Genomic DNA, 25460 nt, shown 5'->3' with positions numbered 1-25460 from the left:
GGCCAGCCTGTGCTTCCTGCTGGGAGGGGCCTTGCCCTGAGGGATAGGGACCTGGGCTGGGGGAGGTCTCAGAGCTGCAGTCTGGAGTGGCAAAGCCAGAGAAGCCGTGGGGGTTGGGGTTGTGTGTGGGCCCCTAGTGAGCTTGATAAGGAAGGGAAAGCCGGGAGGTGACTCCAGGCCCACCACAGTCTAGGAGGGAAGGGCCCGGGCTGGGGTGCCTCTGCTGAGGGAGGGTGTGGCTGGACTGAGTGGAGTGAGTGACTCTAAGAGCCTGCCTGGGACATTTGGGAAGGGGTTCAGAGCCCCTCCTTCAGACTGCTCGGTTTTCATGTTTTTCATGGTAGTGTCCCATGTGGGTGCAGAGGAGGGCGAGTGTGGCCTTAAAGTTAGAGCAGGTCCTTCTGTGGGTGAGAGGGGACAGGGCAGCCATCTGTTGCTGCCTCTGAGATACATAGTGCATAGTAGGTGTCTGTTTCCTGTTTGAGGGTAAGCCACCCCTGTGAGCACATGGGGTATGAATGAGGGGGGAGAGTGCGGTATGGAAAGGCAGGTGGCCCAGTCTTCCAGAGCTGTACTTCCAGCTCTCTCCATCCATTCCGTGGCAATTCTAAGGGCCACTAAGGAAAGGTGGTGTTTGGGCTTGGCTGGGGGGTTGCTTCCAGGTGGGGAGTTGGCCTCTTGTGGAGATGGAAGGGCTGTTGGCTCTGGCACGGGTGTGGCCGCTGTGCAGACTTGTCCCATGCGTTCCAGGCTGCTGCTGCTGCGGCCTCAGGCTTCTTTCCCAGCAACACCTGTGGGTGGGTGGGTTCTCTCAGGTGAGTGTGGGGAGGGGCCACTCCAGTGCTTTGAGAACAGTAACTCCCCCACCCCCACAGAGTAGAGGTGCTGCTCCCATCACACACTGGAGTCTGAGCTCCCTTGGCCTCTTCATCAGCCTGGTTATAGGTCCTTCAAGGAGAAAAACTGCCCCATGGCCTTTGCAGTTCCCTCACCTGTGCTGCTTTGGAAGTTTATCAGATCTTGGTGAATTCTCGTACCAGAAATGAATGAGAAGCGACAGTAGGGTTGATGGCTAGGAAAGTGGGACCCGGAGCCTCAGTGGCCTGACCCTCTGTGGACATCATGGAACTTACCTTGTGATGAGTGTGTGCTGTTACCCTTGCTTCCTGGAAGAGGCCTGCCTGCTGGTGCCCTGGTTCTCAGCTCTGGACCTCAGGATCATCTGGGAGCTGGTAGAGGCCAGCCCAGCCTAGACTATTTCTAACGTCCATGTTTCCTAAGACTTGGAAATGAATTCGGTGTGCAGCCAAGATCGAGAACCACTGCTTTAAAGAACCTTTGTTGGTAGTAGAATCAAGCAAGTGGTGAGTCCAAATCGACCAGTGCATTATGACCTGGGGTGGTCATGAACTGCTTTACTCTAATGGCCCAGTGGGATTGAATTTATTTGCAAAACTAGTTAGGTTGATTCTGTTAGTTACTAGGGTCTTGGAGAAGCACCAGACACAGAAGGGGCTCACTCTTTTTTTTTTTTTTTTTTTTTTTTTTTGAGAGAGACAGAGCATGAGCAGGGGAGGGGCAGAGGGAGAGACACACACACACAGAATTTGAAGCAGGGTCCAGGCTCTGAGCTGTCAGCACAGAGCCGGACATGGGGCTTGAGCTCACGAGCTGTGAGACCTGAGTGGAAGTCAGATGCTTAACCAACTGAGCCACCCAGATACCCCTGGGGCTCGCTCTTTTCATGGTTTCTCTTACTTGGTGGCAGTGGGAGGGACCACAGGCTGGTGTGCACCAAGGGGACAGCTCCTCAGAGGTCCCTGGGGAGCTGCCTGTTGCCCTTGACTCCAGAACTCTTGGTCCTGCTTGGCTTTCAGAGTTTACCTGTTCTGGTTTTGTGGTGGTGTTCTTGGGCCCTGGTTGGCCTCTGTGTGCCCTGGCAGGGCCTGACATAGTGACATTTGGGATCCTTGTGGCTCCCTCATGAGTCCACTGTGGCCATAGCTGGGGATCCCTGGAACCTGAGCCCCTGTTTTTCTCTCTGACCTCAAGGTCCCTGGGGGAGAGAGATTGATCCCTGAGGTTGCTTTTCTGGGTTGTTATCTGGGTAAGGTGTATGTATAAGGGGCCAGGAAACAGTGTGGGGGGTGGCTGTGAGAGGCAGAGCTTCAGGTAAGACCTGGCTGGCCTGGCCCAGCTCCCCTTGCTGGAATAGAACAATGAACTGTCCCGGCGCTTAGTGCATATCTGCGGGCAGATGGAACATAAGACAACCCTGCCTGCTCTGGGCAGCTTACAGAATGAGGTGAGCAAGTGTCTTGAGTCTGGTGTGGTTCTGGTTGTTGTCTTGGGTAGGAAGTGCTGTTTTTTAGGGAAGGAAGACCAGCCTGGGCTGTGGCTGTGAAGGAGAGGGGATCAAGAAGTCGTGGCTGGTAGTTGAGGAAGAAGCAGGTGGTATTGGGAGCACAGGCAACATGTCCTCCCTCTCTGTTCTTTTCCACCTGTACACATCATGGTAGGTGGACTCGGGTTGTGTCTTGAGAGTGAGTGGTCCTGGGGTCTGGGTTCCTGCCTCAGCTCTTTTTGCCTCTTCCTCCTACCATGCCGCAGGACTTCCCTGCCCTTCTCTCTAGTAGAAGGTGGCTGATGGTTTCTGTCTGACAGGTGCTACTTTAGCTTTGCCTGAAAACTGGGAGAATTCCTGACAGAATGCTAGGAAAGTGTGGCAGAAGATGGTTGGGTGCTCACTTTTAGGCTCTTACCCCATGCTAGCCCTTGTGGGAGGCATTCGGAGTTTAATCCTTGGAACATAACCCGTGCAGTGCCAATCATTTTATCAATCTTCACTGTATAAGTGACTTAGAGAGGTTAGGCAATTATTTTCAAGTCACATAGCTAGGAGGTGGGTAGAGAATTTCTAAGGGTCAGGTAAACACAATCACACATGTGTGGCAGCCTTGAACACGTGTATTTGTGGGCTTCCTCTGAGCAGTGCCTCGGCCTGGAGACAGTCAAGGTTTTCGTTTGGAGTGGGGTGGCAGGATGACTGTCTTGGACAAAGCCTGGAGGTGGCTGGTAGTCCCTTGATAACTGCGGAGGGACCACTACAAGCTTGGTGAGCGGGTCCATTCCCCACCTCCCTCCAGGAGCTGGGGGACAGAGGGGACTCTCTGGGTCATCCTTATTCTACCAGTCTCAACTCCTTCCCTTCTGGCACATGGGACTCTTCTGTCCTATGGAAACTTTGGCCTTTGCTAACCACTTCCAGAAGAGCCTTGAGAGGGAGGCTTTGGGGGTTCCTGGGAACTCAGAGCTGGGCTCCTTTCCTTCTCTTGGTATTCTCACTGTGTCAGTGAATGAGAGGTGCTTGGGCCAGCGGTGCTGTGTTGTGTGACATTGGGCAGGGTGACCTCTCTCTCAGCAATGTGAGGCTCTTTCTTGGTAGATGGGTGATCTTGGTGATGAGGGGAGAAGCCAAGCCATAGCCTCTTCAGGTGCCCTGGGCCACCTCCAGCAGGTGCCTTTCTCACCTGCCATGAGGCTCCAGGTGCAGGTGGGTTGAACGCTGGGCTTGGGTTGTCCTTTGGCTGTGGTAGATGAACCTGAGCGCCAGAGGGGTGCAGGCAAAGGGGAGAGGACTGTTTCCAAAGTCCCACATTCCATGCATGTGTTGACGCTGATAAGGGCAGCAGGGCTGGCTTAGCTGCTTTCGGCAGGAGGGGACTTTGACTTCATGCCCCCAGCAGGCAGCGGAGCTTGCACATCCTGCTTCCTGTAGCACCCCTCCCCCTCCTCCCTCTCTGACCACCTGTGACCACTGCCTCTGGAGGGCCCGCGGCATGCAAAGGCCCAGCTTGCTCCCAAAGCATTGCCAGCTCTGAGTAAGCAGGCCTCTGGAGACCTGTTTGGAGTTTCTGTCAGCCCTGCCTTTTAGAGTATTTGGTGAACAAGTGTGGTTTTGAGAAGAGTGCCTCTCTGTGACTCATTTTCCTTGCCTGTAAAATGGGTTGTTAGAAATATTTGAGCTAATACATGTCAGCTGTTCTCAGAGTGGTTTGCAGACCCCTTGGATTCCCCAAGACCCTTTTCATAATTCTTCGAAGTTACTGGCCTTTGTCCTGTGCAAAGCTGTGGTGGGTGTACGTGTTGCCCAGAGTTGTGTTCTCCACTGTTGGTGCTCCGGACTGAGACATTCAGTCTTACGAGTGACTGGGGGAGACAGTACAGATGACTGAGTAGTAAATCTAGACTCTGGGGTACACACGTCTTTAGTATTCCGTGTGATAAAATGTGGAGTATGTGTGACTACTGTGGAGTACAACTGTTGTCTCCAGAAACATACTTTGCATTTGCTTGGGCTGAGCCCTGAACTAGGTGCTTTTTCCTCATGAAATATTGTTTTTACTTGAAAGAAGAACCGACAGACAAGGTGTGGTTACTCAGACTTGGAGAATTTGTGCAGATATTTTCTCAAATGAACAAAGTGAGCTTTGCCACTTTAAGGAAAACAACTGATGATATTTGTTGCCAGAGCTAGAACCCTTAAGGGAAAATGAGAGTTTTGGAAAACTATTCATACGGTGAGCCTGACTTAGACTTCACTGATAACATCAGCGGTGATATTAACACATGGATTTTTTTGGTGTTGTATAATGAAATGTGACATTTGGAAGATCTGATTCACTCAGTGAACCAAATGACCAGTGCTTGATGTTGCAAAATCCTGCGTGAATATGAGTGCAGTGTAAACCAATGGATTTTTGCGTAACCGAATTTGAGATAGTCACAGATACGATTTCAGAGTCTCCATTGCAGCTTTTAAGAAACCTCTGCTTGTCGGGTTTTAGTGTGATGTCAGTGAAGAATAGCCACAGTTAGCTGAAAGGATTATTAAAATACTCCTCTCTTTTATCTGTGTGAAGTCACATTTCTTGATAGACTTTAATCAAAACCAATTATCCTAATGGACTAAGTGTAGAAACAGATATGAGAATCTGGCTACTTTTAAGCCAGATGTTAAAGAGATTTAAAACGTAAAACAAATGCCAAATATAAAACAGTAGTACTCTTTTCACTAATTAATTTTTTTTAATTTTGGAATCTTTTTTTTTTCATAAAGAAGCATTTTTAATGTATTTATGTTAACGTCGTGGCATTTATGTTAACGTGTTTTTTATTGATATTCTGAGTCAAGTATTTGTGTTAATTACCAGTTTTTTTAATACAGTAAATGTAGAACAGTAGCACCAACTACAGTAACATGTAAACCACATGAAAGTTCTTTGGTTCTTTGGGAGTCCTAATTTTGAAGAATGTAAACAATAGTTTTGGAACTGCTGACATGGGAGGGCGCTGAGCAGCCTTCTCTCCTTTCTTGTTGCCCCCTTCTCACCGCCTCCTTGTCTTCTCTCACGTATTATTTCACTCTTTTAGCACTAAACCTTTCTGACCAGCATTTGCTCACCTAATAAACCTTTATGAGGGTCTCCTTCATGCACAGTGTAGCTGTGGCTGCTGGGCTAGTGGGACCCAGGGTCCCTCACCTTGGGAGCCTGCTTGGGGTGGGTAGGGGGTCTGGGGGGGAGGACATGAGCACAGGGCGGGTGCACAGAGGGAAGCAGCTGGGCGGCTAGTGCTGACATAGGTTCCAGGAGAAATGCAGGGCTGGCTTCGCAGAGGGGCACTCAGGCATGTCTGTGGACCAACCAAGCTGAGAGGTGGGCCAGGTCCTCTCTGGGGAAGCACCCTGCAGGCCGGGCTGGAGTGTGGACTTTATCCAGGCATCGGGAATTCATTGAAAGCTTTAAGCAGGGGAGTGACTGGATGAGATCGGTGTTTGAGAAAGATAACTCAGGGTTGATTGGACTCCGAATTGGAGGGGGCAGAGGCTGCAGAGGGGAGATGTATGCTAGACTTTGATATTTTCGATTAGAGTGGCGTTAACTGCCCTCTTGCCCTCCATTCCTTGGGAGGGTTCCTGGGATTTCCATCCTGTTGGGTAAGGCACACTTGGCCTCCCAGGTATGGAGGCCCTGCTTTCTGTTGCTTTCTATTTAGGACCGAGTGGTACTTTCTGGGCATCTCCAGTGGGATGGAGCTCTCTGAAGCCCTTGTTGGCACATTGTTGCCATATTTGCCCAGCCATGTGGCTCTGCAGTGTGGGGTCCTGGGTCAAGTGATGTGCTCAGCGAGTATCACACAGCTGTAGTCTCTGGCTCCTCCTTGAATCTAGAAGGTCTTGTCCAGGGGTGTCTGGGTGGCTCCGTTGATTGAGGGTCCAACTCTTGATCTCAGCTCAGGTCTTGGTCCTCAGGGTTTTGAGTTCCAGAAAGAAAGAGAAAGAAAGAGAGGGGGTTGGGGGGGGAGGGAGGGAGGAAGGGAGGGAGGAAGGAAGGAAGGAAGGAAGGAAAAGAAAGAAGAATTCTAGAAGGTTTTGTCCTGCTCCCCTTTCTTTTGGGACTTCTGCACAGAGCATGCCAGCTTCCTCAATTGACTTGAAGATTATGCTCCAGGTTATTTACAAAAGTGTTAATGGGAGGGTGTAAATTACACATGCACACATATAGGTATAACTAGTGAGCAACACACACCCTTGCTTCCCCCACCCATGTAAGAAATAGCCCCTGGACACCCACCTGTGTTGCTCCCCAGCTTATCCCTGCTTCCCCCCAGAAATCACCACTCTTTTAGATTGTGGGTTAACTGTTCCCTAGCTTTTCTTTGTAGCTTCCTTGGGCTTGTCTGGATCCTTGAACAGCGGTTCACTGGGTTTGCTCTTTGTGTACTCAGAGCCAGGCACTAATCTCTATTTTGAGATTCACTGAAGTGTCGGGTGTAGCTGTGGTTTCTGTGTTCCTGTCCCTACTTGGAGTGTTCCAAGGTGGCGCTGTCCTACATTTCATCCTACCCCCTGCCAGTGGGGGTTCCGGGTGTTTTTAGGGCAGAGTTTTTGTTACCTCCTAAGTAGCCCTGTTTTCACCTCACCCCCTGGCTCTACTTCTCCAGGAAGATAAATACCTCTTTTCCCTTCCTTCCTTCCTTCCTTCCTTCCTTCCTTCCTTCCTTCCTTTTTTTTCCATCTGTAAACCCAGTTTCTTAATGCTAAACAATCCTTCCAGCACCACTGAGACTCCATTTTAAAAGTAGAATGACACTGTGTGTGTTTTTTTTCAAGTCTGAGTTGGTCTCTCTGTCCGATTCCCTTTCTGAGCTGTTGGGCTCTCCTGTGTCAGACCCTTCAAGATGACTGCTGGATGGGTGAGACCTCTTCTGTAAAGTACCACACCTGGAGGCTTTAAAAAGCCTTGGGCACAGGACCAAAGAGTGTGAGATTCTCTATAGAAGTTCACCAATTTTACCATTAAAAAGGCCTTTTTAAAAACTTTAGCAGGTGCCTATGGTATCTCTACTTGATTTTTTTTTTTTTTTTTTTTTGGATTAAAACAACCTAATCTTTGATCTTTGGCTGTAGCTCCTTGAGTCATTTGTTTCCTTCTGCATAGTGGCTCCCTTTGACCCCCTATACTGGAGGGCTACAACTACTTTCTTCCTGGCTTCCTATGCATCCAGCTAGCTGCTCAGGGACCCACTTGGGCCTTGGTGGAAGGTATACTGTTTGTACCTCACCTGCAGCTCTGAATTTCCTCTCCTGGGCTTGCCTGAGTGGAGTTCTTCCTATCTGTTGAAATATCAGCTAGATGCTAGGATTAAAAAATGTCATCACATTGTTGTTACTTTGAATGGCAACCATGATTTTATGGTGGTTTCTAGATTTCCTCTAGCTTCCTGGCTGGTCTGTAGGGTTCTCTCTTCCAAGACGGATATTCTGCCCTGGATGTGGCCACTCTGTCCTGTCAGTTCTCTCTTTCTTGTCTTGTGATTGTTGTTATTAGTGGTTCAGGGAGGTTATTTCCTGGCTTGGATCTACTTGCTAATCAGGACCAAGACTGGGCCTTGCTTCCCATCCTGAAGGTTTCTGTGCACTGTATTGTATTCAAGTATATTGTACGTAGGAAATATGTGTAGTTGTGAATGACTGCTCCGAGGGTTCTTCACAGATGGACATACTTATGTAACCAGCATCCAGAATGAGAAACACAGCCCCAGAAGCCCCTCGTGAGTCCTTTGAGTCACCCCTTCCCCCTCCCCACTCTCCCCTCATCCCTGGATCCGTGTTGCCTGCTTTCCAATTTACGTGAATGGAATCACACCACATAGTCTGTTTTGAGTCTGGCTTCTTCGGTCAACAGAATGCTCAAGAGACTCATGTATGTGCACGTAAATCAAACCGTGTGACATCACCAACATTTTTAACCTATAAAAAGCACACCTGTATGTGTAAATGTTCAGTCCTGTGCATGGCTGGGTAACCGTCCCTATACCTTTGGCTACCCCCTGTCGTGTAGGTGTCGGGCTCCTGTGAACAGGGCTGCTGTGCACACGCTTGCCCGGGTTTTGGTGAGCAGGTGGGTAGGTTTCTGTTCGTGTATACCTTGGAGTGCACTTCTGGACCATAGGGCTTGCATGTTTTCATCCTTGGTCTTATTTCTAAAATAATACCTTTCTCTTTTTCCTCAGGAAGTATTCTAGTCTTTGCCCGGCCAATTAAAGTCCCATCATTACTGTCTGGTATCAGGTTTTGTTTTTTCTAATTCTCCTTTAGGGTGCGATTTCTTTGTCATCCTGGCCTGCCGTGTCATGGGGCAGGGCAGCGCTGCCTCGATGCCAGCTTGCCTCAAGAGTTCTGACCAACCCACAATGACCATGGGGGTGAAGGGTTGTCAACCACCCTTTCTAGGGAAGGGCTCCTCTACATTGAGAGGTGGTTCCTCCTCCTTTTTGATCATGAAATATTTTCTTGTCTGACATGTGAAGTAGAAGATGGTAGGAGTTTGGGTTTGCTTTGTTTAGCTTTAATTCTTTCAGAGTCCTTGGTGGGCATAAGAATTGTTATTCTTATGACTACCAGGATTGGTTTTGAAATTGTGGAGTGAGCAATGGGCTCGGCAGCTCCTGCTGTGTGACTCAGCTGTGTCTCTTGCTCTGGGGCTCAGTTACCTCATCTGAAGGGTGTCGCTGGACCAGGTGAGACGACCGTGATAGTCTTTTACAGTAGGGCTGCCCAGGCTTTCTGGGTGCTCTTTAGCTCCTCACATGTGGAATTTCCACCTATTTACCACTGTGCTGTCCTGCTCCTCTCCTCCCTTGAGGTCTCTGCCTACCACTCAGGCCCGGCAGCCCCTACCCTTGGCCGTGCCCTGCCTCCATAGATGCCTGGTGACTAGGCTCTACCTCGCTGTCTTGTGTTCCAAGCCCACCATTTTTATTAATCACTCTCTGGGCTTATTTACCTGGGAAATCATGTCTTCCCTTTGGGAGCTATCTTCTTCCTCTCGACCCCCAACGGCTGAGCGTTTACTACTTAGCGTTTACAGAGCATTGGGCTTTCCTGGAGGTAGAAAACTTATAACCCACCTCAGTGCTTCCCAGACTTGAAATGTGCATGTGAGTCCCATGAGGTTCAGATGCAAGTTATGCAGTGAGGTCTGAGCAGCAGCATTTCTTGTGAGACCCTGGGTGGTGCTGCTGCTGGTAAATGGGGCTGGGGCCACAGAAACCAGTGCACTGGGGCCTCTCTGCCTCTTGACTGAAGTAGCTCTTGGATTTTCACTTGTTCCTTGCCTGATGGAGATGGCAGATGTCCTCTCCCTGCTCTGCTATCCTGTTGGCCAGCCCACCCCATGGGCGCTCCATGCCTCCAGGCTCCTGCTCTGTTGCTGCCAGTGAGCCTTTCACCAACAGTTCAGGCCCCTCCTGAAGGGAATGCAGTGGGGGAGAGAGCCTGGAGGTGAGTGTAGCTTTTGTACGAATAATCATGATCTTAAACTGCTCTTCCCCTTCTTCGATCAGTGCTCACCTGCCTCTCCTCGGTGGCACTTAATGTCGTGGCCTGGCTTGGTACACTGCTAGACCTGGCCCTCCAGTGGGACCCTGTCCTTTGCCTTTCCTGGTGCCAGCTAGCCAATTGTGTCAGAGCCAGCAGAGGAAATTCAGTTGCAGGCCCCCAAGACCATCCTGGCCTTGCTTCTGGTTGGCTTTAAAGCCAGGAGCAATGGGAGGGTTGTAGGCCTGGAGGAAGGAGGGAGAAGACCCAAGGCTGTCTTGGAGAAGCAAGGTTTGAAGGCTGTGGGGCCTGTGCAGTGTGGAGCTTCCTGCCAGGCCTCTCCTGACACTAGCACTTTCTAGCCTTTTCCTCACCGTGTTGTTAGCCAGGAGCTGGCCCACCTCTTAGATGGGAGTGCACGGAGACGAAGGTGGTCAGGGCCCAGGCAGGACTTGGCCCATCACAGGCAGCACGGGGTCTTCAGTAGGGCCTAAGGGAATTTCAGGACAGACTCAAAGTCCAGCTGAGGTGGATGCCACTTGCCTTGCTGTTCAGGGTGAGCTGGTGGGTGGGTAACAGGGCTGGCCTGAGGGGCAGAGAAGGATGCCAGCACTGGGTCCCTGATCATTGTGCTACCAATGCACTCAATGGAACCCAAATGTTTATTTCGTAGAAGCCGCGTTGGAGGGAGGGCTGGGCTCCTGGCATTCGCAGAGCCTGTTGCTTTCCAGGAGGATGGTCTGGGAGAAGAGCCAGGAGCTGCTGGCTGGCATCCAGGGCTGGGCTAGATTACACGGCTGGGCTTGCCCAGAGCACTGAGTCCCACCCACCACCAGCCCATGCCTGGAGGAACAGGCCAGAGAGGTCATGGAGGCCAGGGGTGTTCCCAGAAAAGCAGCATGCACAGCCTGGGCACCCAAAGCAGGCTGTGTGAACGGGGTCCCACCTTGTCGCTTCTAGCCAGAAGCTTCTCACTGGCCTCAGGTAGTAAAGGAATTGGACTGACCTTATACATGAGGTCAGGAGAATGCAGCCCAAGTGAGGCCCTGCTGTGATGGGGAGGTGGGTGGTGGTGGGCAGGGGAAGGTGATGGTGGAGGTGCAGACCAAAATCCTTCCTTCTGGCTCTGCATGGAAGGTGGTGTTCCTGTACGTGGCACTCCTGCCTGGCAATGGGAAGTGCATGCTCTCTGTCCATGGGGTAAGGAAAGTCTGACAGCGGCTCTAGATCAGGCTTTGAGCCCTTATTCTGCCACCTGCTTGCTCTTGTGACTCTGTACAAGTTCCTCAACCCCCAGAACCTTATCTGTCCCTGGAGGTAGAGAATAACTCCTTAGTCTTCTCCATAGGCAGGCTGCCGTCTCCTGTGGGGCAGACTGAGGTAGGTCAAGGTGCTGTCTGGGTGGGTGGAGAAGGGGAGAGAGGCTGCGGGTGAAGTGGATGGAAGAGACTTCATGGAGGAATACAGAGAAGAGGGGTGTGGAGGAGGATTCCAGGCCATGGGGACAGGAGAATGTAGTCCTGGGCTTCTGGTCTGCTGGACTGGTTGGTGGGTTGGGGGTGGGGCCTTGGCTTTTGTGGATCCTGAACTGCTTGTACCTTCCAGGTTGTCTCCACCATGCCCTCAAGCTGCTCTCTTGCAGCATGGGTGGGGCCAGGCCTTCAGGGAAGAGGCACTTGTTTGAGCACCAGGTGACCAGTGCAGGTCAGCTGTGACTGAGGCCAGTGCTGACCTCAGATTCAGGCTTGGGGACAGTAGCCAGCATATTTGGTGCCCTCTCTGACACAGAAGAGCTAAACCCCTGTAGGTGTGCAAGCTGCCTTGTGGCTGGCTGTACCTTGCCCAGCTGTGCCCCTCTGCTTGGCACTCTTTGTGCCTCCTACCTGTCAGTGGAACTCTGGGTGGGCGATGAGGGGCTGGAAGATTCCTGTATCTCTGTTACTTCTGGCCAGGTGTGGTTAAAGAGAAAAGATGGTCTCCTGTTGGGTGCTTTGGGATGGGCTATCCTCCAGCATAGCCCCAAGACTCCTGTGAGAAGTACCACTTGAGGAAGTGAAGGAGGGTCACAAGAGAGGGAGGTGGGATGACAAAGTTTCCAGGAGATCTGGGCAAAGAGGCCGGCCCAGGGAAGGAAGGTGGAGAAGTTTTCTGAAATCTGGAGGCCTTCAGTCAAGGTGCCCACAGTGGTGTCTGGAGTAGGGGCGGCGTGGGGGGGGGGCGGGGGCGGCGGGGTTTGTTCCTGCCTGCAGGAGGTCAGACATTGAGTAGAACAGATAGCATTTTTCTGGGGCATACTGCTCATGAGGGTCAGGAGTGCCAGGTGTGAAACACTCCCTGGGTTTGCCCCCTATCTGTGGGGCTGGAAATGGGTATGGGGTGTGCTCCACTTTCTCCAGGAGGGACGCAGCGCCTGCTGCCAGGCCCCAGGGAAGTGAGGCTGCCAGCCTGGTCTCCAGAGGGCACCACACCACTGGAGGTTGAATGACCAGGACAGTTCTTTTTTTTTTTTTTTTTTCTTTCTTGATTTTTAAGTGATCTCTACATCCAATGTGGGACTTGAACTCATGACCCCAAGATCAAGAGTTGTATGCTCTTCCAACTGAGCCAGCCAGGCATCCCAGACCAGAGCAGTTCTGAATGCCCAGGTCTCCTGGACCCCAGGCTTGGACACAATGGGTGTCCAGGCTGAGTTAGGCAGTTCCCATGAGATAGGTGGTTGGAATTGTTCTCCTGTGCTCTCTGCTTAACCAAAGATCACTTTAAAACTTCTCGTGGCCTCTGAAAGGCTGGACTAGTGCATGCTCTTCTGCATTTTGTAGAATGCTAGGAAAAGAGGCCTGGAGGTGACCCTATTCTAGCCTCCCCATGAGCTCCTGAGGCCATGTAGACTGCCTGGGATCATGGGCAAGTGGGGTTCCTAATGGGGTGCTGCTCCAAGGGTCAGGAGGCCATGGGCCCTGCCTCCTGCCATCCTCATTGGCTTTTTGTCTAGTATGTGTTTGATGGGATGCAGGGTAGGAGATCTCAGGTCAGTATCCTTGACCTAGGGCTTTGAATACCTACCAAGAACCTGTGATGGCTGCCTAGCCAGGATGGAATGAGGAGGGACAGGGATCTGTTCTTGCCATTACCACTCTACCCTCATGGGCTACTTGTGTGCCCAGGATGAGTGAATGTTAGGTGGTAGTGGGCTGCTGAGAAGGGCATGTCCTTTGGAAGCCTCTGTTCTTTCACTCTTTGTTGGGATTTTTTTTTTTCAATATGAGGTAAAATTGACATATAACATGGGACCCAAATTTCTGGTGAGCCCTTGAGTTTTGACCAGTGAGTTCATTAACCTTAACCCAAACCTAAACCCAGATATAGAGCCACCCTGGGCCTAGAAAGTCCCTCATGTACCTTCCCAAACAGTGCTCACCAAACCTTCTACAGGCTCTTCTGATTTTGTTTCTACCATGATTAGTCCTGCCTGTTCTAGAACTTAATTTAAATGGAATTTTGCAGTCTGTACTCTTTTTGCAAGGTTTCCTTCACTCAACATCATGATTTTGAGACTTATGCATGTTCGTACATCGGTTTTGTTTTTTTTTTTAGAACTTAAAAAGTAATACACACTTATTTTAAATTTTGAATATTATAGAAATGAACATAACAGAAACTATAGTTTTCCTGTACTTCCATCCGCCCCCCCCCCCCCCCCGCCCCGCCCCAAGATAATCTTGTTTATTGGTTGGGTGTTCATGCCCCCAAGATGTTTCTTTACTGGATGGCATTGCCTGGTTGGGCCTTTCATGCCTTGGTTGAGGAGGGTAGACAGGAAGAAGCAGCAGACAGGTGCGGGGAGCTCCCCCTGGCTCAGCTCTATTGGCCTGACCTTGCCTTAGGTGGGTGTGTCTTTTAAAAGTCTCGGATGTCTGGGCCCTAGACTTGTCCTCACTGTGTGTATGTGGGGATTGCCTTTGGCTTTTCCATGGCAGGGACTTGGAGGGGAAGGAAAGAAAATGTTACAGCCCAACTAGGTAGGTGGATGTTGACCATTTTGTAAACCGGGACCTGGGAAGGTAATCCAGCTGTTACAGCCAGGTCTTTCTGTTCATTACCACCCCTACCCCACCCTCAGCTTTTGTGTTCATAAGAAGGAAGGAGGCAGAGCTGGCTTTCCCCAGGGACTGTGTTTTTCCTGCCCTTACCTGCTGGGGTCAGCCTAGCCAGGGATTCTCCACACTACACCCCAAACCCATCCCACTGCCCCAGATCCTGGGTTTCCTGGAGCCAGTGCTCTGGCAGGCAACGGTTTTGAGCTGGGTGTGGATCCTTGGGGCTGATAGGCACGCTGCCTGGGCCTGCTGCCAGGGGGCTGCTGGGTGCCAGGAGCTGGTGCCAAGAGGTATCCTCATCCCAGCCTGCAGGCTCCTGCCAGGGCTGAGCACCAGCCCATGTACCCAGTGGGGTGTTGCACTGCCGGCTTACTGGGCCAGTCCCCACAGCCACGTTTCTAGTTACCTGCCACCCCCCACCCCCCGGCCCGCCGCCTCCCCGGCGCTGTGTCCTCTCTAGCTTAGGTGCTTGCTGCTCCCACACCCTGTGTTGAACAGTAGGGCAGAGGACTCTGCTGTTTTTTGCTGGGAAGAAAAGAAGCAACGCCTTGCAGGGGTCTTGGCCCTGCAGCAGGGGTCACCTCCTCACAGACATAGTGGCGGCCCACTATGCTGGCTGTGAATTCCCAGCAGGCAGCTCCACCGGGGCCCCACCCAGTGGAGGGTGCAGCAAAGCCTACTCAGTCCTGTGGGGAAGTTTGGGCTCAAGAAGAGTCCTGTCTGACCCAGCCTGGGAGGACTTGGTCAGTCAATGTGCCTTTCTGGGGCTGTGAAGTGGCTGGCACGGCTAGAGCGATGGGTACCTGTGGAAGCCCTCAAGTTCTGTTTTGCTGCCTGCTCTCTGCCTGGTTTTCTGTAGTTGGACTGATCTCCCACAAGGGCAAGTAATCCCTAGTTGCAGGGCCTGGCACATAGTGAAGCGGAGGCCACTGTGTGGATGCCTCAGCAGGGCTTGGGTTGCCCTGAGATCTGGTGGGGAGCAGGCAGTGGCACAAAGCTGTATGGTGGGTGTCTGGTTGGCTCGAACATATTGGTGTGGCTCCCTGTCCATTTTTCAGGGCTGCTCTCACCAGCGCCCAGGTGGTCTCTGCCCTCTTCTCAAGGCTGGGCTCTATTCTGTGCTGGCCATTTCTGGTAACACCCAGCAGGGGAGCCTGAACTCTTTACACAGGCAAGGGGCCCAGGCCACCTTCATTAAATGTAGATGCCCTCAGGCCTCTGGACCTACGGAGCTGGTTCTGCTGCCCTCTGGGCCATGGGTAGGTTCCTGGACCAACCATCCCCCCCCCTCCACTTCCCCCACACCCCTGGGCTACCCCATGAGAGGGGAGCTGTGCTAGGGGCCAGAGAGACAGCTGGTAGGCTGGAGCTGAGGCCTCCCAGCCACCCCGCACCCCGGGTCTGGTCACATTCCTGAGGGACCTGCTGAGCCTCCCTGGCCCTGGGGGTGGGGGAAGGGCAGGCAGGGATGGGCCTAGGGCTGCTGCAGGCCTCCACCCCCACCCCTGGCTCCATTCCAAGGGAGCCCAGACCTGCCTGAGTTGGGTGCAAAAAGCCAGAACCTCAGGATCCTAGGGATCTGCAGCTCTGGTGGGTGGGAGTGGGGAGCGGGAGCCCCTCTGCATCTGGCTGCAGCTGCCAGCTGCTTTGGCGGGCTGGTATTGAAAGGCCTGTCTTGCAGAAACTCCTGCAAGGGGAGGCCATGTGGTCAGGCTGGGCTGGGCAGGAGGGGGCTGGGCCCTCTGGGGGGTGGGGGGGTGGGGGGGTGGGTGGCAAGAACAGATCAGGAAGGGAAGGAGGCAGGAGAGCCAGAAGCGGTTGAGACTGGTTCTTATAAATAGCCCATTGCACTAGGGCCTCCAATTTTGACCTTTTGTTATGTAAATGTGGCCAGCCTGGGAAGGGCCTTGCCCAGGCCTCCTGCCACCACGCCTGCCCGCCTGGAATTACAGAGGAATTAGCCTGCCACCAGCTCCCTGACAGGCCTAGGTGGCCCCTTAGAGTACCCTAAATCTCTTGGGTGGGAGGAGGGTGCAGCCCTGGTGAGCTCTCCAGACCTGTGACCTTCCCTGCCACCAGGCCTGACTGCTGGGCACTGTGGCCTCCGTCCTCTGCCTGGCTGCCCCTCACGTCCCACCCAGAGAGACCCCAGACTTTCCTGGGAATAAGGGCTCCAGGGCCACCAGGTGCCTTCTCCTTCACTGTCCCTCCTTCCCTCCCTTGCTGGTGTATATTTGGGTGACCCTGTCCATCTTCTCCTCCCCAGGTGACCAGGCATTGATGCACCCCCAGGGAGGCCACGCGCTCAAGGAGGCCACCCCCGCTGGCTGCTGCTCACATGGTTTCTGGGCCCCTGGCACTACGGTAGGCTGGGGACAGGGAACTGGCAGGATGGAGGGAGGGGGAGACATGGGGGAAGGCTTTCTGGGCGGCCCACACAGCCTTGCAGTTCTCAGCCTGGTTCTTTGTGTGTATGCAGTGCTGGGGTGCATGGAGGGGAGGTTGGGGCCCACTGTTCTCAGCCTGCAGAGGAGGGGCTGCTGTGGCTCACAGGCTCTTGGAGGACGGGACCTCCTGCCCTTGGCCTGCCCCTTGCCAGTCTGGGAGCACCAGGCATCCTGGGGCTGGGTGTCCCTGCCAGTGTGGAAGCTGTGCCTTGGGCTCTTTGTCCCTGACTGGCTGGCTGAGGAGCAGGGAGTGACAGAGGGTAGGTTCCCTTGGGACCTGGGCTCTAGCCTCTGAGCCCCAGCTGAACGGTCTTATAAGGCTGGGTTGGCTGGGTTGGCTGAGCCCGTGCTTGCTGCCTCCTATCAGGCCCTGAGTGCTAGCTTGTGGCTCTGTCTACCCATGTGTGTTCATGGTGAGTTCCAAGGCCTTCTTTGGGATGTGCATGGTTATTAGAGTTTCCGTCTATCAGAGCAGGTGTGGGGTAACTGGGAGTGGGAAGTGTTTGTGTTACAGAAAGCCAGCATGGGCGTGATCCCTTCAGGCTCTGCCCTAAGGGAGGCAGAACTGGGTTGGGTACACTGGTAGAAGCTGGGAGGTCCTGGGTAGGGTGAGGCTCAGAGCAGTCAGTTACTTTTGGAGACATGAAAGCACATTTGTCAACTGCATGGCACAGAGTTGCCTGTGTGAGGGGCCAGAGGGAGCATGGAGCCACACTTTGTGCCTTGGGTCCTGCTGCTCATTTGGGAGGGTGCATGGTCAGAGCATTACTGCTCCCAGAGACCATGTGCATGCTCTTACAAAGCCCACCTGCAGGATTCTCGGGGAGGTCAGAGGTTTCTGTGTGTCTATTACTTAATGAGTGACTGTACCAGGCTGACAAGGCCAGCTGGCTGCCGTTCCCAGGGCCCCAATGGTGCCAGAGGCTTGGCCAGGCCACCTTTTCTGCTCAGCACCTAGCGACCCAGGCTGGGGTGCTCAGGGCCCTCCTGAGCTGGGAGCAGGCATTGGCAAGGGACTCTGGCTGGGCTGCAGTGTCTGAAGGCAGGAATGTGATGTTGACAAACCTGTAAATTTGGGAAGCCACTAGGGTTGTTTGAGAGGCACTCAGGGCAGAGCAGAGGTCACAGGTGGCGGCTGCATAGGAGAAAGAACCTTTATTTGACATTGGGAGGTTCAGCCTGACAAACTTAATTTCTAGTTTGCCCTAAAAACTAGGAAGTTATATGCCCATGTGGGAAGTGAGCCTGCCCGGGAGCTTCTGCTCATCTCATTCCCCACTGCACTGCCTCCCAGTACCTCACAGTCCCCTGCTGGTCATTTTTAAGTCCCCTGTGGGCATGTGGTCGACTTGAGTGTGGAGACGGTACCCTGGGTTGTGGAACCAAATTCACATCCGATTGTCTCTGCTTAGCATCACGTGACGCTCATTGTCCTCTGTTTCTGTTTTTCTCATTGGTGCAAATGGGGCCAGTGCCAGTGTCTCTTTTCAGGCAGCATGAGCCCCGATGGGTAGTGTGAGTTCCTTGCTTGGGTACTGTGCCAGTGAGGCCCCCTGAGCACCACTGCAACCCCACATTGTCTCCAAGCCCTTGGATGAGGCTCCCAGGTGGTTAATGCCCCATGTGTTCTTGCCCACAGGTGGTACGCGTGGGCAGGGCGAGGGGACATGGGGCCCGACATGGAGCTGCCCAGCCACTCCAAGCAGCTCTTGTTGCAGCTGAACCAGCAGAGGACAAAGGGCTTTCTGTGTGATGTCATCATCATGGTGGAGAACTCCATCTTTCGGGCCCACAAGAATGTTCTGGCTGCCAGCAGCATCTACTTCAAGTCCCTAGTCCTGCACGATAACCTCATCAACCTGGACACGGACATGGTCAGCTCCACGGTGTTCCAGCAGATCCTGGACTTCATCTACACGGGCAAGCTGCTGCCCAGCGACCAGCCAGCTGAGCCCAATTTCAGCACTCTCCTCACTGCCGCCAGCTACCTCCAGCTGCCCGAGTTGGCAGCCCTCTGCCGTCGTAAACTCAAGCGAGCCGGCAAGCCCTTTGGCTCCGGACGGGTGAGTGCCACCGGCATGGGGAGGCCTCCCCGCAGCCAGCGGCTGTCCACAGCCTCTGTCATCCAGGCACGGTATCCGGGGCTCATGGACGGACGCAAGGGGGCCCACACCCCCCAGGAGCTCCCCCAGGCCAAAGGCTCAGATGACGAGCTCTTCCTCGGAGGCTCAAGCCAGGAAGGCGTGCATGGCCTGAGCCGGGCCGTCTGTCCCGCCAGTGGGGAGGCTGGCCTGGGCAGCTGCAGCACCAATGGGAGCAGTGGGGGCTGCGAGCAGGAGCTGGGCCTGGACCTGTCCAAGAAGAGCCCTCCCCTGCCCCCTGCCACCCCTGGTCCCCCCCTGACCCCGGAAGACCCTGCCCAGCTGAGTGACAGTCAGCACGGCTCGCCCCTCTCAGCCTCTGCCCCTCCTGTTGCCAACAGTGCCTCTTATGCTGAGCTGGGGGGCACCCCCAATGAGCCCATGGATCTGGAGGGGTCTGAGGATAACCACCTGAGTCTGCTGGAGGGGCCTGGTGGGCAGCCCCGGAAGAGCCTGCGGCACTCAGCCCGCAAGAAGGAATGGAGCAAGAAGGAGCCTATGGTTGGGTCCCCCTTTGAGCGGAGGGAAGCAGGGCCCAAGGGCCCTTGCCCTGGGGAAGAGGGCGAGGGGCTAGGGGACAGGGTTCCCAATGGCATCCTGGCCAGCACCGTTGCGGGGGGTGGCCCCAGTGGGCCTTACACGGAGCCCCCGTACTCCTGCAAGGAGGAGGAGGAGAATGGCAAGGATGGAAGTGAGGACAGCGGGCAGAGTGGGAGCGAGGGGGGCAGCGGCCACGCCGGTACCCACTACATGTACCGGCAGGAGGGCTACGAGACGGTGTCCTATGGGGACAACCTGTATGTGTGTATCCCCTGCGCCAAAGGCTTCCCCAGCTCTGAGCAGCTCAATGCCCACGTGGAGACACACACAGAGGAGGAGCTGTTCATCAAGGAGGAGGGTGCTTACGAGACAGGCAGCGGGGGCGCCGAGGAGGAGGCTGAGGACCTGTCAGCACCCAGCGCGGCCTATGCTGCTGAGCCCCGGCCCTTCAAGTGCTCCGTCTGCGAGAAGACCTACAAGGACCCTGCCACATTGCGGCAGCACGAGAAGACACACTGGCTGACTCGGCCCTTCCCCTGCAACATCTGCGGCAAAATGTTCACCCAGCGCGGCACCATGACACGTCACATGCGGAGCCACCTGGGCCTGAAGCCCTTTGCCTGCGATGAGTGTGGCATGCGCTTCACCCGCCAGTACCGCCTCACTGAGCACATGCGCGTGCACTCGGGCGAGAAGCCCTATGAGTGCCAGCTCTGCGGAGGCAAGTTCACCCAGCAGCGCAACCTCATCAGCCACTTGCGCATGCATACTTCCCCCTCCTAGCTCCTAGAAGCCAAAGACCCTTCTCCCCGGCCCAAGGGTGCCCTCTGCAGACTCGCCCTCGGGAGCCAACGGAAGGAAGAAAGAAGCACGGAGGCCAGGCGGGAGGGGCCAGGACCCCCAGGTCCCACAGGGGTAGCTCCTGGTGGCACCTCCAGCCAGCCCCCCCACACCCAGAGCTTTAATGGACAGTCTGTACCAAGGGAAGAGAAAGGAGAGAAGCCGATGGGCCCAAGCTCCGCATGTGCATTGCTGGTGTGCAGTCTACCTCCCGATTCCGCCCAGGCCTCTGGCTCCCCGAGACGGCCACTGCGGGGCCCATGGGAGTGGGTCATGGGGGTCTTGCTGGGATCTGGCCCCTTTCCCGCAGGCTGGGTCAGAGCAGGGGGCAGTGGGGGCCTCCCTCTGCTGGGGAGGAGCAGGGCTGCCCCGTGGCCAGGGGCGGTGTCTGTGTGCATGCACGAGTGCTTGTCTGTGTGCGGGCCACCCTGGCTCTTCGGGGAATGGTGCTGGAGGGGAGGGGACAGAGCCCTCCTTCCTGGAGCCAGGGGTCACTGCTCACTGGCGCTGGGACAGTCAGGGGGGCCCCCACCGCCTACCTCTCCACAGCTAAAGAGCCCTCTGGGCCTAGGTTGCTGTTATTCCTACTGATCTGTTCCTTTTTTCTTTTTGAATTTTGTTTTTTAAACCAAAACTAACAAGAGTTTATTTTCCTCCCGGCCCCTCGGGGCTGAGCCTGGGTCTGCAGACTGAATGTACAGGGGCAGCTGTCCTCCTGCCCCCGCCCCAGCTGAGGGGCGCCCACCCCTCCAGGCCCCAGAAGCCCTTCTAGGCCAAAGGCTTCCCTGGGCCCCGAGCCCCGCCTCGGCTGCCTCAGGAGAGAGAGTGATTTACCTATAGTTTCCGAGGAATATTCTTTGTTTAGAGGTACTTCTTTTTTATTAAGAGAAAAACCAGTGTAATGTTTATGTGAATGTTTGAACTGGAAGGTCTGGGACTTGTGGGGGGAGGGGGGAGGCTGGACTCAATGCCAGAGCCGTCGGTACTCTTCTTTTTCATTTTCTGTGTGTGTGTGTGTGTGTGTGTGTGTGTGTGTGTGTGTGTGTGTAGTGTGCTCGGTGCGTGTGGACAGATATTGCGCTTTCCTTCCTTCCTTCCCAATCAAGGTGGAGAGACTTCTGACCTTTTGCTACCTCTTGAATTCATGAGAACAGTACGTTGGTGACTGGCAGTTGAGGCCGTGACACTTGTTTTCCTCCTGTTAGTGTGCATAGGAAGACGCGCGTTTGAGTGAGCCAGGCTCTGCCTGGCCCAGGTGGCCCTACTGGGCCCTCCACCCCCAGTGCTCTTAGAGGGGAGCTCCTGCAGCAGCTGAGTCAGCTCGCATGTGTCTTTACCCCCAGAGCATGCGGCTAGCTGTGTCCACCCTGTGGGTGTTCTGAGTCCGTTGTGAAGCGTCAGGGAGCCTGCGTGTGTGCCTCTGATCTGGGGCTGGGTGAGGCAGGTGAGTGCTCCAGCCCCATGGGAGATCGGGGCCTGGAGCCAGCTCCCTGCAGTTCCCTGCCAGGGCCAGGATGAGGTGGAAGTGAGCCCCCCCCTCCATCCTGTCTCCTGGGCCTGCAAGAGCTGGGACTTGGGAGAGCAGCAACCCCTCCCAGCCAGTGCAGAGGCTTAGGGAGGCACTGGCCAAAGTGATGTATATACCCTCCTGGGGGACAGGGAGAGGGGACCTACCCTGCTTTGGCACCTTCTCTGAGCAGTCCTGGCTGCTCTGGCAAGAGGCTGGCTGCCACCCATTGGCTCAGCTCTGTCTGGAGTCCCACCCTTTACCCCTCAACCCTCACCTTGGGGTTTCTCTACCAGCCACAGGACCCCTCCATGGGCTGGGAGTCGGGCTCACAAGGCCAGACCAAGGTCGCCGTGGTTGGTCCCACTGTCCTCAGCTGACTGGAGCCACAGGATTAGGCCAGCAGCTTTATCTTCATTTTGCTTCATGCTTTTCTTTTTTTTTCCTTTCTACTTTACGTTCAGACCAAAAAATTCCAGAGTCATCCTCCACCCTCACCCCTCCAGAGACCCTCCAGCTGAAAACAGCCTGAGTTCAGGGACCCGAATGGTGAAGGGTGTGTTTTGCAAGTGAGGGCTTCTGGCTGAGCCCATCTCAAGGCACCTCCAGCCCCAAGCTGGATCTTCTTCCCTATGGGTGGGAAACAGAGCACTAGACCTAGGGTCTTGTGATCCCACAAGTCAGGTGAGGAGGCACGGTGCTTTCCAGGCCCCTCTGCCCTCCCGACCCCACCCCACTCCGTCAGCACTTAAGCCACACGACACAAAGTCTGTACCACACGGGAATTTTATGTGCGCCTGGCCTGTGTGTGGCCTCTCGGGCCGTGGGCAGCCGCATCCATGAGGTGACCCGTGAGAGTAGGTAATTCATTTGCAGAGCTTCAGGGACTGGGCGCAAAGGCCCCTCACTCAACGACGTTCGTGCGACATAGTATTGTACCCACCTGAGTATTGTATCGAGCCTTTTCTGTATTTTAACAAGAAAGCAAAACACTAGTTTCCTATTTAAGATTTTAAGGGTTTGTGGGGTGGGGTGGGACTAACACAACACTTGGTTTTGTTTTCTTTTTCCTTTGATTTCATGTGGAGTGTGTGCTTGCGAATGTGTGCGTGGAAATGTGTTAAGAGCCTCACAAGGAAATTAGGCCGTTGGAGGCCAAGGGCGGCTTACAGTTCTCTGCTTTAGTCACTTAATTCCTGAATGTTTCGGAGAAACAGGAAACAGAAAATAGCAGATGTCATGTAGGAAAGAGAGGATAAACAAACAAACAAAAAAAAAAAAAAAAAAAAAAGCTCATACCCAAATTCACAAAACCTATTTTTTAAACCAAAGCACATTTTGAATGAGTATGGAACCTCAATGGGCTCAGAAAAAAAAAAAGATACTAATATATTTATCTCATTGTTTACATAAACTTTTACAGTTTCAGACCTCAGCAGCTGTAAGGCCAGTCCCAGTGAATCCCCACCTTCTGCTGGAGGCCCTTCTGAGTTGGCTCACGGGCAGAGGGGCAGGCCTGGAGGCCCCCCAGATTCACCTGAGCCCTCCTTCCCAGCCTGAGGCCTCTCAAAGCCCAGCTGGCACCAAAGAGCTTGGGCCGATGCTGACTGCCCCCCAGGCCTCCTGGCCAGACCTCAGAGGTCCTGGCTAGCTGGCACAGCAGGGGGTGGCCGTCAACTCTGGCCACAGGACCCGAGTCTGGGCTTGGGCCCCAGGATGGAGGGTCCCCCACTCTGCCCGTGACCCTCGTGGTGGGTTGATGTGAGGGTCCCTCTCAAGCCAAAAAGCCGGGATCTTTGCACAGCTCCGTTAACTCCAGTGGGTCCCCACCCCCAGGGGACACTCCCACCCCCGGCAGTTGGGGGGGGTGCTTCCTGGGCTGGTCCTTACCAACACAGACGGTGCAAACACTCTGAACAGTGTTGTTTTTGTATCAATATGTTTGTGCAGTGATGAATGTATTTATTTCTCAGACTTGGGGCGAGTGAGCGGCCGGCTCCGCCACCGCTCGCTCCCACCAGACCGAGCCATCGCAAGGGCTCCTCCAGGATTGCAAAAAAGGTAAAAAAGAGAAGATGAACCTTTAAGCAAAGAAGAATCTCAGAGACTCGCAGCATAGCCATACACCTCAGCCTGTGAAATGAACAATTCGGACCCAGACTGACTTGGAACCTCACGCAGCCTTGTGTGTGTATTTCCCGTTCGTCACCACTCGGGGGCGCTGGGCTGCCCCGCTATGCTCCCACCCCCACCCCGTCAGTATTCACTGGACTGGACCGCGTGCAGGAGTGCGATCTGGGCCGGGCTGGCTGGGCAGGCAGACCCTACCGCCCTTCCCACAGCCGTCCTGAGTGGGGGAGGCCTGGGCAGCCAGGAGAGCAGGGCTCAGGGAAGAGGGGGGGGCTGCATCCGTCCACCCCCTTGGCTTGGGGAGGAAAGCAGAGGCACCGGGCCTCCAGAGAACAGACCAGGGATCTCAGCCCTGTTGTACCCCTAGAAGGGACCAAGGCCCTTGCTCTTCGCCAGAGTCACGTTGGGGCAGACATTACTGAACCTGTGAACTGATGCCAGGAGTGCTAGGATGGAGAGAGGGACCTACTCAGCCTCAGTGTGACATTCCAGATCAGGGGGTGGAGGTTCGCTGTGGGAATGGAGGCTGCCCAGGCCCCCCTTCCTAGGACCCCTCTCCCCCGCCAGCTTCAGTCACCCACTTTAATTTTTCTACCGGGAACCCCTCCCCCTACCTCACCTTGCTATTTATTGCTGTAATTTATTGACCTCAAAAATGCTGCATAACAGACCTCACTTGGGGCAGGGAGGTTCCCCAGGGCTCCCCCCCTCCACTTGGTGGGGCCCCGTGGGGCCAGGTGCTGAGGGGAGCCTCTCTGTATCCCACCCATCACTTGTTTTCCCCCTCCCCCCTTGGGGGACCCCAGGTTGGGCACCCGCCCATTCGCAAATACCTCGAGGGGGAGGGGGAGGGATGGGGTTATAGCCGTTTTGTTTAATCGGAGAAGCGGGATCACGTCCTACTCTTATTTCCTTCCCGGAAGGGGGAGGGGCACCGTGATCGCACTCCTGTACTGGCCACCGCCGCTATCCGTCTTCGCATCGAGTTCACTTCCTTTGAGAGTTTGGATAAATTCAGGTCAGAGCTGCAGGTATGCAGCCCACAAGTGTCATAGAAAAAGCAATTCACCGACGACTGATCTCTCCATTCAGAAGCGTGCAGTCTTAATGTACAGTGATGAGAAACTGTTATTTTATGATCTTTTCATTAAAAGCTTGATTGAAAACTATCTTGTATGGGGCCTCTGTGTTCTGTGCCTGTTCTCTTCTGCTAAATGACACACTGCTTTCCTGTGTCCAGCACTTGCAAGACGTAGGAGGGTGGGAGCTGGGATGAGCCATCTGCCCACTTTTGTCCTAAGGGCGGGTTTCAGGTGAAATGGCCCCAGGGGCTGGAATCTCACTTGGCCATGTGTGTGCATCCTGGGGTTGGGCTGTGGACCAGGGAACCAGCACCCTAGGGTCAACATCCTTTTGGGCAGTGTTGGCCTGAGTTAGCCTGTTCAGGAAGCAGTGGATATGTAGATAGGGACAGGGACCTGGTGGCCTGGATGAAGGGAGGTCTGGCTTGGGCCCAGGACCACCTGTTGGAGCAGCAGAGTCGTGCTAGGGCAAGACAAGGGCTCTCTACTGCACACTGCTCCTGATTCCTGCTTAGGGTAAAGGGAGGAGGAAGGAAAAGATAGTCTTAAGTTTCCAGGGGCAGAGACAGTGGTTCCAGTTCCCTGGTGGACTGTCCCAGCTACCAGAGGGGAATCCCAGAATGAGTGAAGATCCAGTAGAAGGGGCAGGGCTGGGGCCAGGAAGGTGGTCAGCCAGCTTAGACCCCTGATTGGACTTTAGATGTTCAAGTGGCTCTAGGTCAGCAGCGGATGACCTCAGACCCCAAAACTCCAGAAGAATATGGACATTGCTGCTCTAAACCATGGTAAGCTC

The 25460-nt window shown here is 54.3% G+C and overlaps 1 protein-coding gene across 1 annotated transcript in view; it reads left to right on the top strand.

Annotated features, from left to right (window-relative positions):
• Positions 1 to 24754, top strand: part of HIC2 (HIC ZBTB transcriptional repressor 2) — a 28637-nt gene extending 3883 nt beyond the window's left edge. The window contains exons 2-3 of the mRNA XM_019437454.2: positions 16247 to 16344; positions 18067 to 24754. Coding sequence (XP_019292999.2) covers positions 16319 to 16344; positions 18067 to 19891 — 1851 coding nt within the window. The 5' untranslated portion in view covers positions 16247 to 16318 and the 3' untranslated portion in view covers positions 19892 to 24754. The remainder of the gene's footprint in view (positions 1 to 16246; positions 16345 to 18066) is intronic.
• Positions 24755 to 25460: the final 706 nt, after the last annotated feature.

The sequence above is a fragment of the Panthera pardus genome, unplaced genomic scaffold, assembly GCF_024362965.1.
Source record: "Panthera pardus isolate Hobbes unplaced genomic scaffold, ASM2436296v1 HiC_scaffold_15, whole genome shotgun sequence".
In the NCBI taxonomy this organism is placed as follows: Eukaryota; Metazoa; Chordata; class Mammalia; order Carnivora; family Felidae; genus Panthera; species Panthera pardus.
The sequence above is the reverse complement of the archived record's forward strand: the minus strand, read 5'-3'. Positions and strand labels throughout refer to the sequence as shown.